Genomic DNA, 17,611 nt, shown 5'->3' with positions numbered 1-17,611 from the left:
ACTTAATAAGCACTTAATAACTGACTAATTGAATGGGAGAGCAGGAAGAACAGTGTGATATCATAGAACACCAGCCAGAGAGACAGGTGAGAGTCCTATCCCAGGTTCTGCCACCAAGGACCAGTCATTTTTTGAGTTTTGGTTTCCTCTTGAAAAAAAACGAGAAGGTTGACTAAATGAGCATTAGCTAAACTGTATTCCATGGCCTTGTGTTCTAGTCCCGTTTCACCCGCTGGCTGAAGGACTAGGGAATCATAGATTTAGATCTAGAGGTGAAATGGAACCTTGATAGAAGCGATCTAGTCTTCTCATTTTATACATGAGGAAGCAAGGGTCCATGTGATATAAATAGGATTCCATAAGAAAATGTCAATTCTAGTGATAATTCCCCCTCTAAAATATTAAATAGGGAACTATCCATACATCAAATGAAGACAAATAGAGTTGGATTCATGTTCTCTGAGGTACATGTGCAGGTTAATATTGGGAAATAGCTTGACAAGGGAGAAGCAGAGAAAGGGCCTCATAAGAAGCATGACTAGGATCTCCTGAATCAGGTACCTGGTGGGGAGCCAGATGCCTTGGTCAGGGAAAGGCAGGTGAGTAGTCAACCAGGTAGGCCCACATGGGAGTCAGATTATAGAAGAAAAAGGGGGACAGAGGAAAAATAAAGAAGGATCAAAAGGTGTGGAAGCAAGGAGCGATTTGAGAGATCCATGTTATAGGGGAAAGAACACTGGTTCTAGAGTCTGAGAACCTGGACCCTAAACCCAGCCTGTGCAACTTTAAGTTAGTCTTTTCATATCTTTGGGTTTCAATTTCCTCCTCTGGGGGTTGGACTAGATCTCCTAGGGCCCTTCCAGCTCATAATCTTAGAATCTCAGATGGTCTGCTGAAAGAGACCACTAAAGGCATTTAGCCCAACACTGCTGTTTCCTCAGATGAGAAAATTGAGCCTTAAAGAAATAAAGAGACTTGTCCAAGTTCACATAACTAACAAATATCAGAAGCAGCATTCAAAGCTAGGTCTCCCAAGGACATCATGCCCAGATCCTCTGTATCAAAGAGCATGGTCTGAGTTGAAGAGAATTTCCCTCTCTTTCAAGTCAGCTTGTCAGAAATGCCTATGACTCCTTCATGAACACAAGGCAGTTTGGTTAAGAGCGTCTAACTTCTCTTGTTTGGGATGTGTTGTCACAAATCTTCAAATAGCACAGGTTCTAGGGAATCAAAATTATAGGTGACCTAGGGACAGTGGAAAGATACATGGTAAGTGTAAGGCTATAACCCATTTCCATTAAGACTAAGGACAACCTGATATAGTAGAGTGCTAGAAACCAGAAAGTCTAGGTTTGTCACTTAATTTATTAAATATCTAGCAATTTCCTAGAATTTATCTAAATCACAATTGGATCTGCATTGTTTGAGGGATATCTTCCCACACCCCAACTTGCCAAGATCCTAGATCTTTCTCCTATCCGAATGACCTGCCAGGAACCCAGGAATGATGTAAAGAACATGATTCAGAAAACATTATTGAAAAAGGAGCTGGGCTGGTAGAGGAAGTAAAGGATAACATATGGACAGCCCAAGTGCCAGGTGGGTCACCACAAAGCATAAAAGGCACACCACAACAGCATTTATAGGTCCTCTCAATCTACTTCAAGACCCAAAGTATTCTGTGGGTGAATTTCAGAAACACTGTACTAAATGATCTCAAAGGTCTCTCCCAGCTCTGTACTTAAACTTCTCCAAGGCAGCATGTGCCAAATATTGTGAATGCTGGCTGGAGCTCAGATTCATTGGATCAATGGTATTCAATAATACTACAGCACTACCAGACACCTTTCTCAGATGTCAGAAGCTCATTTTTGTTATGCAAAATTCATATTCGTTGGCTTCCCAGAAACTGGTGATAGAAGTGACGCACATAAAAGATTCATGACCACTCTGCATTTCTCTCCCAGATAGTTCTTCTCAAGGGATTTATTAAGGAATTTAATTTAAACCAACAGAACCACTAGTATTTCTGCTGATCCTTCGTGTAAATGTGGTAGTGAACATAAATATACATGGACAGGCTTTGGGGGATTCTGTGATTCTTACAATTATCTAGTTCAAAGGAAAGCAAAATGATTACCATATGTATGAAATGGAGAAAGAGAAAAGTTCTGCCTGGTGTCAGCAGGAAGAGTAAAGGTAGTTGTATAAATATGGATGCTGCTTACGCTTTTTATTTGATGTATTTTCAATGCTCTCGATGTTGTAAGTGCCTCCCCAAAACGGCCCATGGAAGCAAGATGAATGTCAGCTATTCTTCTTGAGCTGTGCTTTTCAAACTTTGGCCACAAATAGTGCAAGCTGATATGATGCCTTCCTTATTCCGGGCATTCTGTGGTGAAAAAAATTGGCACATGAATGGTTCAGGCTGCCTTCTTTTCCTATAGATTGACAACTTTTTTTCTGGCTTCAGCATTGGAGGAGAGAGATCAAGTCTTTACAGCACAGGATGAGTCCACTCGTAGAAAGATTTTATGGATTACCCTGTAATTTTGTTACCAGAAGTGGCATTAATCACGAACAATGACCCCAGAAATGTACACTGTACACATCTTATTCTTCAAAAAATGTAAATTGATCCATTATGTTGCTTCACTGTTGTTTTGAGGAGTGGGGGTAAAAGGCACCTGTGACCATACTTCCCATGCTTTAATGGGGGGATGGGAAGAGGGTAGGAGTGGGGAGACAGAACAAGTAGAAAATAAGTAAGTGCAAAATGTATGAAAAGTAAATATGAAGGAACAGGTTGGGCAAAGGGGACTTTTTGTTTTTGTCATTCAGTTGTTTTCAGTCATTTCTGACTGTTTGTGACCCCACATTTGGGGTTTTCTTAGCAAAGATACTGGAGTGATTTGCCATTTCTTTTCCAACTCATTTTACAGATGAGGAAACTGAGGCAAACAGGGTTAAGTGACTTGCCCAGGGTCACACAGCTAGTAAGTGTCTGAGGCCAGACTTGAACTCGGGAAGATGAGTCTTCCTCACTCCAGGTCTGGCACTGTATCCACTGCACCATCTACCTGTCCCTACACATTAGCAGGTTCAATAACTTATCACCTCACCTGGAAGGAACTCATTGTGTAGTTGCTGTCAGGTCAATTCCTTGTCGTTCTAGCAATTCCTTCTTTCTGACAGGTGTTTTACACAGTTTCCTCAAGACGCATAATGCCACCTAATGTTTTTGACATACAATGGGAAACAGTGAACAAGCATACTTTTCTAATCTGACAGAAGAGCTATTGCCTTATCTTGGCCAGAATACCATATGACTTCCTGGCCATTTTCATACCACGCCAGCATGTATGGACAACCCTCTGCCCCAACTTCCAGCTATCCTTTATGTGTTGACTTGACTTCACCCTCCCCGCTTAGAACATAAGCTGATTGAAGGCAACGTATATATTGTTTGTTTGTATCCTCAAGGCTTTAGCACAGTGCCTGGCTTATAATAAGTGTTTAATAAATAACTTTTCATTCGTTTCTTAGACCTATACAGGCTGAGTAACTTACTAGCTTTGCTTTCCAAGTCACTACTCAGAATCTATTTGGACTGGCCTTTTCTTTCTCTAAGGAGTACAATGATTAGGAAATATCCCTTCATAAAGTACAGTGCCCAGACTCCCAAACTCCAATTTGAAACCTGGATCAAAGGGGATGGCGGGGGCGGGGGGGGGGGGGGCAGGGTAGTGGGGTGATAGAAGGGAAGGCAGACTGGGGAAAGGGGCAATCAGAATTTATGCTATCTTAGGGTGGGAGGGAGGGTAGGGGGAGAAAATTTGTAACTCAAAATTTTGTGGAAACCTGGGTCAGGTACTTATACCTGTATTAATTTGAGCAACTTACTTCATCACCCTGGGCTTCAGTTTACTTAGACATAAAATAAAGAGGTTCAATTAGATAATATCTAGGCCCCCTTCCAATTCTAAAATCCAATAATCCTCTAATCATTTTTGCCCCTTTCAGCCAGTTCCTCAGTGCTATTAGCTGAATTGTCCTTAATTTCCCATAACTACTAACCCATTTTTCTCCTGAACTGATAAAGTTTTCTTCCTAATTAGCTACCCAAGATAGGTCACTCAAATCACTTATTGCCATCTGCCCTGGCACTGTTGTATCCTCCCAACTGGACCTCCAGATACCATGCTCTTGAAAAGCTAAGGCACTCAGCTTTGGAATGGCCTGCCTAGGGCCATTTTGTCCTGACTGGTAAAGCCCCACTATATCTAGCTGGCCCCAGGTCTGACCATTCTCTTCTTCTGCTACCACCTTGGCATCTGCCCTCCCCCTTTCTACCTCTTGCTCTGGGAACAGAAATCAATGATAGCACTATTACTGGAAAGGGCATATCAGTCATTTGCTCTATTGCTCACTACAAGACAGCACTTCACTGGCTCCCACTCCCCTATGTAAGAATGTAAGTTCCTTAAGAACAAAGACTTTCTCATTTCAATCTTTATATCCCCAGAGCTTAGCTCAATGCCTGGGACATAGAAATATAATAATAAATTATTTTATTTATTCCTCCTCCTTCAGCAATTCTCCATCCCCTCCACCAAGCATCTTCCAGTAGAGTGTAAGCTCCCTCCCCTTTCTTCACTCTTTATAAATTTTAAGTTAATTGAATTATTCCTGATGGTTGCCCGATCCCCATTTTGAAGGTATGGGCCTTATGAGTGCCCCTGATTGGAAACAATTAACAAGGTCCTCTGGTCATACAATCATGACCAGATTGATCGTGATTGGATTTAGAGCTATAAGGGATTTTAGAGCATATGTAATCCAACCTCCTTATTTTACCAAAGAGTAAATTGAGTCCTAGGAAGATTGGGTAATTCCCCCAAGATCATGCAGCCCAGTAAGGAGGAGCACAGGGAAGAAAGAACTTTGCTGGGAAAAGAGATCCTGGTCCAAGTCATCATGAACCAAGAGAGTAAACAGATTAGGTTAAGCCAGATGTTACAGTACAATCAAATCCAAGGTGGTAGGCAGCAGGTGAGAAAGAACTTCAAAGCAGCTGCCCAGAGCCAGGGAAATCATGCTGGAGCAAATTACAGAGAACGCTGGACAACAGGCAAGAGTAGGGGCTGGCAAAATGACAGCCTGCCTGGTGAAACTTTTCTGCCCAAGGCATTTTTTTTTTGGTCTTTTCTGGAAGTAGCAGCCCATCTGCATGAATTAGAACAAGCTGATTTGAAAAGGGGCCTGGGGAGAGGCGACTTCTGGGTGGTGTCATGTAAATTTGCACCATCCTTTAGTCTAGTTGTTCATTTATCTATCACTAGTTGTGATTCATTTCCATTTGGGTTTCTCCAATAAGAGACAGCTCTGCAGCACACTGTTGCATGAAAAGAATATCATATGCATCATTTCCAGGGTGAGGAATAAGGAGCCAGAGATATTTTACTCACCAGATCACTCATTTCATCCCATTTTCCCTCTCAGTACTTGGATTTTTCATGACTCTGTAGTGTACACCTAATTCTGAAGATTTTTAAACACTGTACATTTCTCCCCATTCTAACACTTGAAAAAAAATTAGTATTTCAAAATCTCCCACTTTCCAATGGAAACGGCCCAGCTTAGGAACGCCGGGAAGTTTTCATGCCTTACTTGATATTCACCATTGATAGGCCACAAGTGTCTCCCAAAAGAATCGTTGCTCCCCACTGAACAGAACAAGCTGATCACAGGCAAGCAACGGCGATTCCTGCTGGGCAGGGAGTATTCAGGGGTTGGGGAAGGTCAGATCCTGGCCTTCTGAGAGCCAAAGATACCAGGCTTATGGGAGCTTGTTGGCCAGAGCTTAAATGTCAGACTCCTATCTCACTGTAGACTGGCCTAAACTATTCTGACTGCCCTCTCCTAGACCAACCCCTAAGCAAGCAGCAGCAGCAGACCTGTGTTCTTCCATGGCCCACCAGTAAGTCATTCATACACCCTGTCTTTAAAAGGGAAAGATAAAGAAAAGGCTAAATTAATTCAATAAATTTTTATTATTAAATTTTGTCAGGAGCAAGACTCTGGGTCAGCCTCAGCCCCAAGATGTTTCATTTAAAAATTGTTTGTTAGTTTGTTGAGGATTGTTATATATACTCAACGCGAGGTGGCACGGTGTAATTATAAGAACGTTGGGCTTAGAGTCAGGAAGACCTGAGTTAAAATCCTGGCTCTGCCACTGACCATCTCTGTGACCCTCAATAAGTCATTTAACCTCTATGTTCTGTCATCCTTAAAACTGTGAAGATAATACCAGGGTTGCTGTAAGGCTCAGATGAAACCGTGTATGTAATACAGTTTATAAAACTGTAATACATTATATATCTGTCATTTGTTATTGTTTTCCCAAGTATTTCCAAAGAGGATTAGAAACAACTCACAAATCTAAACACAGGTAAAATAGAGTTATTAAAAATAGAAACAGAGCAAAAACCAATTGAAAGAAAAAAAAGTTCATATGAGTTTTCTTCAGCATATGAGTTTTTCTTTTTTTACAGTATGCAGCCCACAGGGTTCATACCAGTGCTCCCATTTATAATTAACACACCACGATGTAGGCAAGAACATATGAAATTTTCATTTCCTTTGTTCTGAGTGGGGAAAGGGCTTTTTTTTTCTAGACAGGGTTTCTATTGCGTACTCCTGAATCATTCATATTCCTCTCTCAGGCAGTATTAAATATTATTTTAGAAAGCACTTTTGAAGATCAGACAATGTTTTCCTAGCCATAGCCCTTTGATGATATGCCATCACCAATGACTAAAACAATAACCACGCTCAGTGTTAGGACTTCTCACTTCATCTAAGCAGCTTGGTGCTCAGTTTCCTCACAATCTGCCTGCATCAAGCCCAAATGCTGAACATGACTTAGCTAAACAAAGAGATCCTGAAACTTGAGGGCTCCCTGGGACCCATGAAGCACTTCATCCAGTTAAAATAGGGAAAGATAATCAGTTTTGCAAATATGGAAGCCAAAAAGCTGACATTTCCCACAATGGTGTGTCAGCTAGCTATATTTTAAAGCAATTCTGCAACACGTAGAGGTTTGGGGACTGGCTCCCTATGAATGAAAAGCTGATAAAATCAGTTAGATGCTAGGCTGTGTCTGCACCTCCAGGTCCTTCTGATAAGCTTCCAATGGAGCAACCCCAGGTGAAAAGCAGACTTAATATTCGGAACTAGAAGAGCTTCTGACCCCATTGTTTTATAGAGGATGAAGCGAAGGCCTAGAGAAATGGTTTCTCCAAAGGTCATGCAGGAAGTAACTAGCAGGTTAACATCCAAGAGAATACAGAAGGAAATAGCTGAACAAGAATCTGAACCCCAGACTTCTAACTCGAAAGCCATTTGTCTTTTTGCTATGCAATGCAGCCGGCACTTCAACCATGAAAATTAGTATAATTCTCGGCCTGAAAAAATTAGGCCCAGCCTAAGAGAAATAAGAGAAAGAATTAAGGGGAAAAATACCTGTTTGTCAGTGCACTGTTGGGTGTTTGGTTCATGATCCTTTCAACTATCACTTCATCTCTTTCTTAATTCTATTTAAAGCTGTCAGCAAAATGATGTAGGCTATGTCGATGTATAGAAGCCACAGGTGAAAGGCTGAACTGACTTGGAATTAATTACTGAGAACTGAATTCATTAGCTCTGAGTGGTCTTTATGGAACTGCTTATCTATTGCTGGTCTACCTATAAAATGTCCTTTAAATCCACTAAGTCCACTAAATTGGAGTTAATTATGCCTGTTCAAATCAGTTCCCAAAAAGAAACAACTTCTGAATTCAGAATCCTAGTTGACCCAGACTCTAAAATCCAAACACTTAAAGGCACATTGTGAAGCCCTACTTGATAATAAGCACGTAGTCATGTAGAATTCTAAGTATATTTCTTTTAAATTGGTTCCACCTCAATATTTTTCATTTCATTTTGATGAGGAGATAAATCATTTCTGTTTTGTGTTTATATAAGGTTGCTTCTTCCTCGTACACAATGTTTACCTGCTCTTGCCACCAAATTAAATTGTTTAGAGGGGGAAGGGAAGGAAATAGGCATTTATAAAGCACTGACCACGTGCCAGGCACTGTGCTAACACTCTTTATAAAGAGAAACTTTGATCCTATCATTCCCAGCTCAAAACCATTCACACTAGCTCTTGTTACAATTTATTATTGTTTAATAACATAATAGACATGTATATAGCACTTCAAGCTTTGGGAATTGATTAACATATGTTAAGTGGGTGCTGTAGGTATTGTCATTGTCATTTTTCATATGAGGGAAATGAAGCACTTGCTTATGGTCACAGAGATCGAATTTTAACTGCTGTCTTTCTGACTCCAAATCTAACACTCTATTCACTACCTTTGCATGGTCTTCAAATATAAAGTATGTATAGGAAGATTCAAATGAAAACTTACATATATACACTACCATAGCACTTCCACATACATTATCTTATAATAAGCACACAGCAAGAACTCAACTACTTGAGGAAGGAAGGAAGGAAGGAAGGAAGGGAGGGCAGGAGGAAGGAGAGGGAGGAATTGGTAGCCCAGGATTAGTATGGCATTAATATCTTCATTTTTGGTTCAGTTGTCACTTCTAGAACCAAAGTCAATGAGCAGTAGAAGAGACATTGTGATATTCATCCCTTAGGTCCCCAAACCATCCCTGGTGATGTAAAGCACATAGTGAGTATTCACTTGAAGTCTTATAATTCCCTGTTGTCTGAATAAACAACCAGAGAGGTACAACCTTTCAAGGGCCCAAATTTCTGCATCATCTGCCCTTCTTTCTAAAAGGCTGTTTGAATGATTTTCCGAGAAAATAGACTTGCCATCTCTGTGGAACTTAAATTCAATCAATGTCCCTGAAAACATTCCGTCTTTCAGTTGTAGTCATACCTGAAACTGTAGCAATCATTTAATAATTAAGAATCCATGGTTCTTTTAAAAATGTCTCTCACACTAACTAGCCTAGACCAAAACCAGTTAATCTGTATTCAACAGTCCGTCTCTTTTTTCCTCTCAGTTTTCAACCTTAATCCTATTCTGGCTGAAACTCTTTTATCTTTGTAATTTTGTCCTATGCTAAGTGTAGGCAGTTGGGTGACAGGGTGGATAGAGTGCCAGGCCTGGAGTCAGGAAAACCTGAGTTAAAATCTGGCCTCAGACACTTACTAGCTGTATGACCCTCAGCAAATCACTTAACCCTGTTTGCCTCATTTCTTCATCTGTAAAATGAACTGGAGATGGAAATGGTGAACCACTCCAAAATCTTTGCCGGGAAAATCCCAAAAGGAGTCACAACGAATCAGACACAACTGAAGACGACTAAACGACAACAATGTGCTGGGTGTAATTATAAAATTTTAGCGCTAGAAGGGACCTTGGTTATCATTTGTGTCCAATGTTTATCTCATAGATGAGGAAATGGCAGTTAATTGGCTGATACCTAAAACATTATATGTACATCCGTTAGATTCAGCTGACAAAGAAAATAATTGGAAGACTATGTAAGAAGAGGGACCAGATGAGAAATAAAAGGACTATGGGAAAGTCTTGCTAGAACAATTATTTAAACAATTGCTAAAGCATTATTTAAATAGCTGGCTCCATAAGTAGCCAGAGGAGATGACCACTTACATGTATAGTAATCTAAAGTGCTGAAACAGAATCTTCCTCTTGGTTACTTTTAGAATCTTTCCACAGGGGCTGTCCTTTATCAAACACACGCATTTAACCCCTGGGTTAAGGCTTGGTATTACATAGGAGGAGTTTTCTATTAGTTAACTATTAGGTAGTCATAGATGAATTTAATATAATTTTATTAGGTTAATCTACTCGAACCTATTTATAACGTAACAAAAAGAAGATACATACAAGAATTGGAAATAAAGCACTTAAGTGTTAATGGGAATGTAGCCCTTTATCAGAAGGGGACTGACAGGAAGGAAGTAAAGCTTTTCCCAGGCAGAAGGAGAAACTGAAAGATCATGGGAAGTTTTAAGGAAAGACAATGTTGAAACAAGCTGCCAGCAACTGCAAATGAAGAACACTCCTACACCAAACTAAATATAATCAAAGGATTTGGAGCCTGGTCTAATTCACAGACACCTTAATAGACACCTGGATAGAATTCTACACTTTCCTTGACTCTCAACTCTGAGAACCTGGTAAATTCACTCTCCCTCCACTTCTTCCCCTTCCTTTTCCTCATGGTGTGACTTGCCCATTGGAGTTTTCTGCTCTCTTTAAATTTTCTTTATTTGTAGTATGTACTATCATAATGGATTTTGCTTCTAAATAACTTGATTTTTTTTCCATTGTGAGTGTTTGCTAAACACAATGGTAAGAGAAGAAAAGAACCAACCCATAGATCAATAGTCCTAAACTTAGCTATGAGCCTTAAATGAAGAGTCCTTTGAAGGACAAACATGTCTCTTACTTCACAGTTTTGTTCAGGGTTGGTCCAACCTATCCCTATAAACCATGGGCAAGGTTCAAACTTCATACTGACATGAGAGGACCAGAAACTTAGGTTTAGCCCTACCTAGAGCCACAAGAGTGCAAGACATTAAATGCTTGGTTAGGGGCTGGATTGTGATGTCATTGGTATTAAGACCTCCCAAGTGGAGGGGTGGGGGCGGAGCCAAGATGGCAGCCGGAAAGCAAGGACTTGCCTGAGCTGCCACCCAGGTCCCTCCAAACACCTATAAAAAATGGCTCTGAACAAATTCTAGAACTGCAGGTCCCACGAAATAGCAGAGGGAAGCAGGGCTCCAGCCCAGGACAGTCTGGATAGTCTCTGGGTAAGGTCTATCACACAGCACTGGGAGTGGAACTCCATGTGAGCCATGCCCGGACCAGACCAGGAGCCGGTTGGAACAGGCACTAGTGCCCTGAATCAGTGAGTTGTGGCAGTTACCAGACTTCTCAACCCACAAACACCAAAGACAACAGAGAAGTGGGAAAAGCTGCTGGGACAGAGTGAAAAGAGTTCTCAGTTTGGCCCCCACCCTGGGGGCAGTGGAGGTGGTGCAGCTACAGAACTACAGCTGCAGTTTCTTCTGGCTCCAGGCTCACCTGGTGGGAGGAATTAAGTGGCAGATCAGAGCCAGCTTAGATCTGAGTTGTGATCCGGGTTGGCAGTTCTTGGGGGAAGAGGAGTGCTGGTGTGGCAGACTTTGTTGTGTAGCTCTGAAAACAACAGCGCAATCCCTCAAGCTTGGGACAAAGTACTCTAGACTCTACAAGCAGTCATACCCCACTGAAAAACTCAAGGGTCAAGTAAGTTGGCTGGGACCATGGCCAGGCAGCGAAAATGGACGCAGATTCAGACTCAGACTTTGGAATCTTTCTTTGGTGACAAAGAAGACCAAAACATACAGCCAGAAGAAGTCAACAAAGTCAAAGAGCCTACATCAAAAGTCTCCAAGATAAACATGAACTGGTCTCAGGCCATGGAAGAGCTCAAAAAGCATTTGGAGAAGCAAATGAGAGAAGTAGGGGAAAAATTGGGAAGAGAATTGAGAGTGATGCTAGAAAACTATGAAATATATTTCTCATTATGAGAGACATTTCCAATTTCTTCATTTGTTGCATATGCTTATACTCCAAGATAACCTTTTTAAAACCAGGTTTTAGCATTTTACTACCTGTCACAAGTGTGTGACAAAATTGTTAGGTCTGATGCATTAAAATGACTTATAAATGTACTTTCTCTCACATACATTCCTCATCATGAAAGATTCTAAATTATAAATAACCCAAAGGACAATGGAAACAATAAATAGGGTATAATGGATTGCCAGTGGTGACTCATGCACAACAAAAGGCAAAAAAGATATTATTGAGGACACTGGATGCAATCTGGCATATACAATGAAAAGACTGCCAACTCTGGAGTAAGAGGATCTGAGTTCAAGACCCAGCTCTGAAATTTGCTACCAGTGTGTCTTTAGGCAAGTAAATTAACCTTCCTGGGCCTCAGTGTCTTCGTCTATAAAATGAGAGCATGAGACTAAGTGGTATCTGATTGCCTTCTCAGCATTAGATATATGCCTAGAAAAGGGAGTCTTGGGCATAGTGGACAGAGAACCAGCCTGATAGTTAGAAAGACCAGGGTTCGATTTCTTCCTCAGTCAGCAAATACATGACCTAGGGCAAGTCACTTAAATTCTGAGTGCTTCTGGCAATCTCTAAGTGGTATAAATGACAGAGCGGGTATCAGTCTGCATTAATAGAGCTTTTTTCCCTCATCAAGAGTTCTCCCTTACTGTTTACACACACACACACACACACACATTGTAAAGCCAATCACAGCAGCACACCTGAGGACTGCTGCTGTGAATAACTTTAAGGGTCTAATAGCATGGTATAATGAACTCTCTATTCAGATCTAAACATTCTCCAATAAACTAAATCATAACATTCATAGCAACATTATTAAGCAAAACATACAATTCAATATATATCACATAACACTCCTGTCATTCTATACATACATATACACATATATGTATATCTCATAATGCTCAGTATGTCATATGACACATGACATATATCATTACATTTACACAAGCAGGGGGTCCCAGGCCAGGGTCTTCCCTAGCACAACATATCATCCTTAAGGGGTAGCAGAAAATAAAAATACCATCCACCCCAGGTGACAGCAAGTTACAATTTCCTCAGTCAATACAGAGTGTCCAAGTAAAGTCCTCTTTTATCTTGACTGGATGCTGACTGCCAAACTCCATGGTTCCTCTTCTGTGGGCTGACCCCTCCCAGCTCTTGCCTGGTATTCATACACAGGCAGCTCTCTGCTCCTGCTCCTTGTCTCAGTTCACCGGGACTGCTCCACTTCAAGTTCTTCCTGCTCCTGCCTGACAGCAGGCTACAGGGGCTCCTGTCTGAAGTTTGCTCACTTCTCTCTCTAAGCTCTGCTTCTCTCTCTACTCACTGTTCTCCTTCCAAGCAATATACACTATTTTCAATCAGACTCTTGATTCGATCAAAGACTCAATTCAATCAAAGGCAAGAGTCAGTCTAAGACACTTGATTGGTTTAGTGCTAAGAACTCCAAAAGAAAAAAAAACAGAAAAAAATCCCACTTTGCTTGCCTTTACACACATGTATACACATATATACATATATTCACACACATATACATACGCCTGTATACATACACACATATACATGTATGTGTATATGTGGGTATACATATATGAAAAGTAAAAAGTCTGGGAAAGGAGATGGACCAATGATTATCTAGTGAGAGTGAGAGACATAATTCAGTACTCTGCTCAATCCAGTGCCAGACAGTCCTATAGATATAAAGAGAACTATTGACTGAACTTGCCTGCTTTGGAGAAATACACCCATTGTCATCTTTTGCCATCTGGAAACAGAAGCATTTGTGGGGAGAACATCAGCCTCATGACCTCTCATTTTCTTTATGATTATTCTGGTCCTAAGAGGTTCAGAGGCAGCTGTTTCTTGCTCACAGCAGCAGCTACCACAGTTGAGTGAAGGGGCCACTCTGGGATTCACCTGGCCTGTTAGAGATGCCAGATTGGTGGGCACTATGCTATTTTCCATGTTAATTACAGCTCTGTCTCCCCAGTGATGCTGGACGAGGGTTTTGATCCTTTTGAAAATTTCAGTAGAAATGGATAGCCTTTTGACCCCTCCAACAGTTTACATTTCAATTAGCTCAGGAGCTTCTTCAGCTTTGATGGTGACCTCACTACCCTCTGTGGAAAATTAATGGAAGAGAAACTAGGCATAATTCACTGTACATGGGGCTTGACCATTCTAGATCGTTATACTTATGAAATCATAAAAAGAGAAACCTGGCTTTAATATTAATGCAATCATATGAGCTGTCTGAAATGCTATAACTTGGCATTATAAGTGTAAAAAGTCACTTTCCAATTTTTAAGCTTTGTTTTCCTCAGGCAAGTACTTTCAGCTTCCTTTGTCTTACCATTAGCTGACTTTGAATTTGGTGCAAATGTGAATACTCTAACCAAATGCCCAACCTCTAAGTCAGGGATTCTTAACATATCTTGTATCTTGAACCCCTTTGGCAGTCCAGCAAATCCTATGGACCTCTTCTCAGCATTTTTTAAATGCATAAAATAAAACACCTAGGATTACAAAGGCAACCAATTGAAATAAAGTTATCATAATATTTTTAAAGAAAACAATTCCACAGATCCCAGGTTAAGAACCCCTACTCTAAGTTGACACTGTATAAATTTATCTGACTTAAAATGATTTGGGACAGAAAGCCAAGCCTCTGAAACTCAGCAGAGGGTGATGACAAGGTTAAGTCTCCAAAATCCACAAATGAAATTCACCTGGAGCGAGTTTTGTCTCATTTCTGTCAGATATTTGTTACAATTCTATTACCCACCTTAATTTAAGCCTAAACTCATACAAGTAAGGACAATTTCTGTTTATGGAAAAATAATTGTTATACCTTAAGAGCGTTGCCTGTACTCTGGATGTCACATCATATTTCCAGGGCTAGATATGATTTATCCTGCCTGTTTTAGGAATGGTAGGTCTCAAAGCCATTGCTTTATCTGCAGTAGCATTTTTATACCACAGCTATCTTGAATATTAGTTTGTTGCTTACCATATGCAAGGGAGACACTTTGAAGGACAGCCTATAAGTCTGTGCTTTGCTCTAAGATGAAAAGTGAGTTTTGTGACTATGATGGGGATCTGGCGCAGGTGCCTACCCTATCAGCTTACAAAGATAATGTTTCCACATCCAGTTCCACATAGAAACACCATCTGAGCAAGCTGAAGGGGGCTGAACATGTGCTAGACCCCATTACTAATCATTAAACCACACAACGGGATCTTGTATTCTCTACGCCTCTCGGTCACCTGGATAATGATGAAGATGACATTAAGAGCACAAAATATCCCTTTATGGATGGCACTACAGATTATTTTTTTCAAAAAATACTCTGACTGTAAACAATGAGGAATAAAGCAAAGTATACTTATCTCTAGGATAGGGAAGAATCTCCTACTCAACATCTAAATGGAAGAGGGATTCCCTAGATGAAGTTTCCAGATGTTCCACTTCGTATGGAATATTAAGCTGGTTTCATGAAGCCCCAGAATGATGGAGGGTCTTTTCAATTAGAGCCATAGCCACTCAAAAGAAATTGGCCCAGTAACCCACATAAGAAAAGTCAAGTAGATAAAGAATGAGTATTGCCCAGATTGTAACGAGTCCCTGGATGGACAGCCCACTGAGTCAGTCTATCAGTACAAATATCTTAAACAGAAATTACATATGAGCAAATGAGCTGAATCTAGATTTGAAGTGGAAAGTAAATCCAATGCCTCTAGAAATTATGTGATAGTTTTGATAATTCCAAGATTTTCCTTGATGCCAAAGCCCGCCTTTATAGCACCAATATTCTCCCAGTGTTGCTGTATGCTTATGAATCTTGGAATACCAACATCTCAAACAAACAAAAATTGTAGACAATGGAAATATACTTGATGAGTATAAATATGTTGCAGTATGTAGAGTTCACTAAGACATTTGGGACAGTCTGTATTAGCAATGATGACTTGCATGGAAGAAGTGGCATAAAAGACTTCATCAAGAGCAGACATCAAGGACCAGAAAAAGAAATAGGCCAATCACAGAGGAATAGAGAGTGATAATAGATGGAAAATTTTTAGTGTAGTACTGGTAGCCACAAAATATGAACTGGGGGTAGGGAATAGGGAGGGAACAGAAAAAGGAAGTCTATATGCCATCACGTAGATCTTCCAAGAAGGACATAAGAAACATGTGATGAGAAAGCATGAATAGGTTCCAAGCTGCAGTAGCAGGAGGAAATATACAGATGAGGTCACAGTTCAGGGAAATATGAAAGAAGTTTATTGCTTTGGGACCTCCTAACAAGCCTCCTCCAAGCACCTTTTATCAAGTGGGTGAGCACCTCCATTGGAAGAAATGGTCAGTTCATTAGCAATACAAATCAGTACCTCTCCAAAATAGCCTGCTAAGAGATGCTTAACCTTTTCATTTTCCTTAATGCAGTCTTAGGAAGTTTGAGAATACCCATAGTCCAGTACAAGGAAACACAAAGCATACAACGAGAGAATAAAGTAAAGCAGCTTTATTGAGGAGATACACTTAAAATATGAAGGAGAGTCCAAGAGAATGATGAAAACAGATCTGGCCCATTGGGCCCCCACATAGAACTGGTCACCCCTTAGGAGCCCCAGAGGAAATGGGGAGCCTTCCTCCCTAAACCGGTAAAGTCTGGTGGAACAGAGCCAGGAATGGAGGAAAAGGAGCAAGGAGTCTAGACTTGAGAAATGGTATTGATTCATGCAAGTGATGGGAGGGAAGACTCCTGGGAAAATGGCAGCTAGGTGATATTCAAACTCTGCATGAAAGGGGCTTTGGGTCATTAATGTTTGCCCTACTCTGATAGAGTGACTGGGGGATTTTGACCTTCCTCAGAGCTTTTTAATTTAGTGGAATGGGGAAGCTACTACTGTGATCATTACATCACTCTACCCCAAATAATGTTAAGATCTTTTTGGTACGATAAGGATTCAAACCCTGCGAAGTTGTTCAGGTCCCACAATCCCAGAAGAAAAAGTCCATAGATATTATGGCTGCCATAGCATAGCCCATGTAAATTTATTGTTAGCACCTACTACTTTGGGGGGAAGAACCTGAATGAATGTGTCCTTTATAGAATAGGGAATACAAACAGGATAAATGTCCTCATTCCAGTGGCATTTACATCACAACAACAGAGCAGATGGCTAATATTTCAGGGGAGTAAAACGTACACATGTACTTACTCGCCAGGTCCCTGCTTTGTACCTTGTCATAATTGTGGCTATTGTTATCTTTAATTTATATGGCTCTTGAAGGTTTGCAAAGTGCTTTGCATATGTTATGTGCAAAGAAGTAGCTAGCTAGATGGCACTGCGGATAGAGCCATTGGGTTCAGTGGATGAAGAGCAGGGCTTTAAGTCAGGAAGACCTGAGTTCAAATTCAGCCTCAGGGGGCAGCTAGGTGGCACAGTGAGTAGAGCACTAACCCCAGAGTCAGGAGTACCTGAGTTCAAATCCGGCCTCAGACACTTTTACTAGCTGTGTGACCTTGGACAAGTCACTTAACCCCAACTGCCCTGCCAAATTCAGCCTCAGTCACTTACTAGGTGTGTGACAGTGAGCATGGGATTAGGAAGACCTGAGTACAAATGCAGACACTTACTAGCTGGGTGACCCTGAACAAGTCACTTAACCTTGCCTAGCCTTAATTTCCAAATCTATAAAATGAGAATAATAGCACCTATCTTCCAAGGTTTTTGTGAAGATACAATGAGATAAAATTGTAAAGTATTTGCAAACCCTTACAGCAAATGCGATTATTATCATTGTTGTGCTCAGTCCTCCTCCTCCTCCTCCTCCTCCTTCTCCTCCTCATCATGTGATTTGATCCCCAAAGCAAACTTGTGAGGGAGGTACTGGAGATGTTGCTATCCTTATT

The 17,611-nt window shown here is 40.8% G+C and overlaps 1 protein-coding gene across 1 annotated transcript in view; it reads left to right on the top strand.

Moving 5' to 3' along the window:
- Positions 1–5,967: 5,967 nt before the first annotated feature.
- The window catches only part of LOC118855554 (gamma-aminobutyric acid receptor subunit beta-1), a 92,811-nt gene continuing 81,167 nt past the window's right edge, over positions 5,968–17,611 (top strand). Inside the window, exon 1 of the mRNA XM_036765675.1 lies at positions 5,968–5,980. Coding sequence (XP_036621570.1) covers positions 5,970–5,980 — 11 coding nt within the window. The 5' untranslated portion in view covers positions 5,968–5,969. The remainder of the gene's footprint in view (positions 5,981–17,611) is intronic.

This window comes from Trichosurus vulpecula, chromosome 6 (assembly GCF_011100635.1).
Source record: "Trichosurus vulpecula isolate mTriVul1 chromosome 6, mTriVul1.pri, whole genome shotgun sequence".
Classification (NCBI taxonomy): domain Eukaryota; kingdom Metazoa; phylum Chordata; class Mammalia; order Diprotodontia; family Phalangeridae; genus Trichosurus; species Trichosurus vulpecula.
Note: the sequence above shows the minus strand (reverse complement) of the source record. Positions and strands in the feature narration are given on the sequence as shown.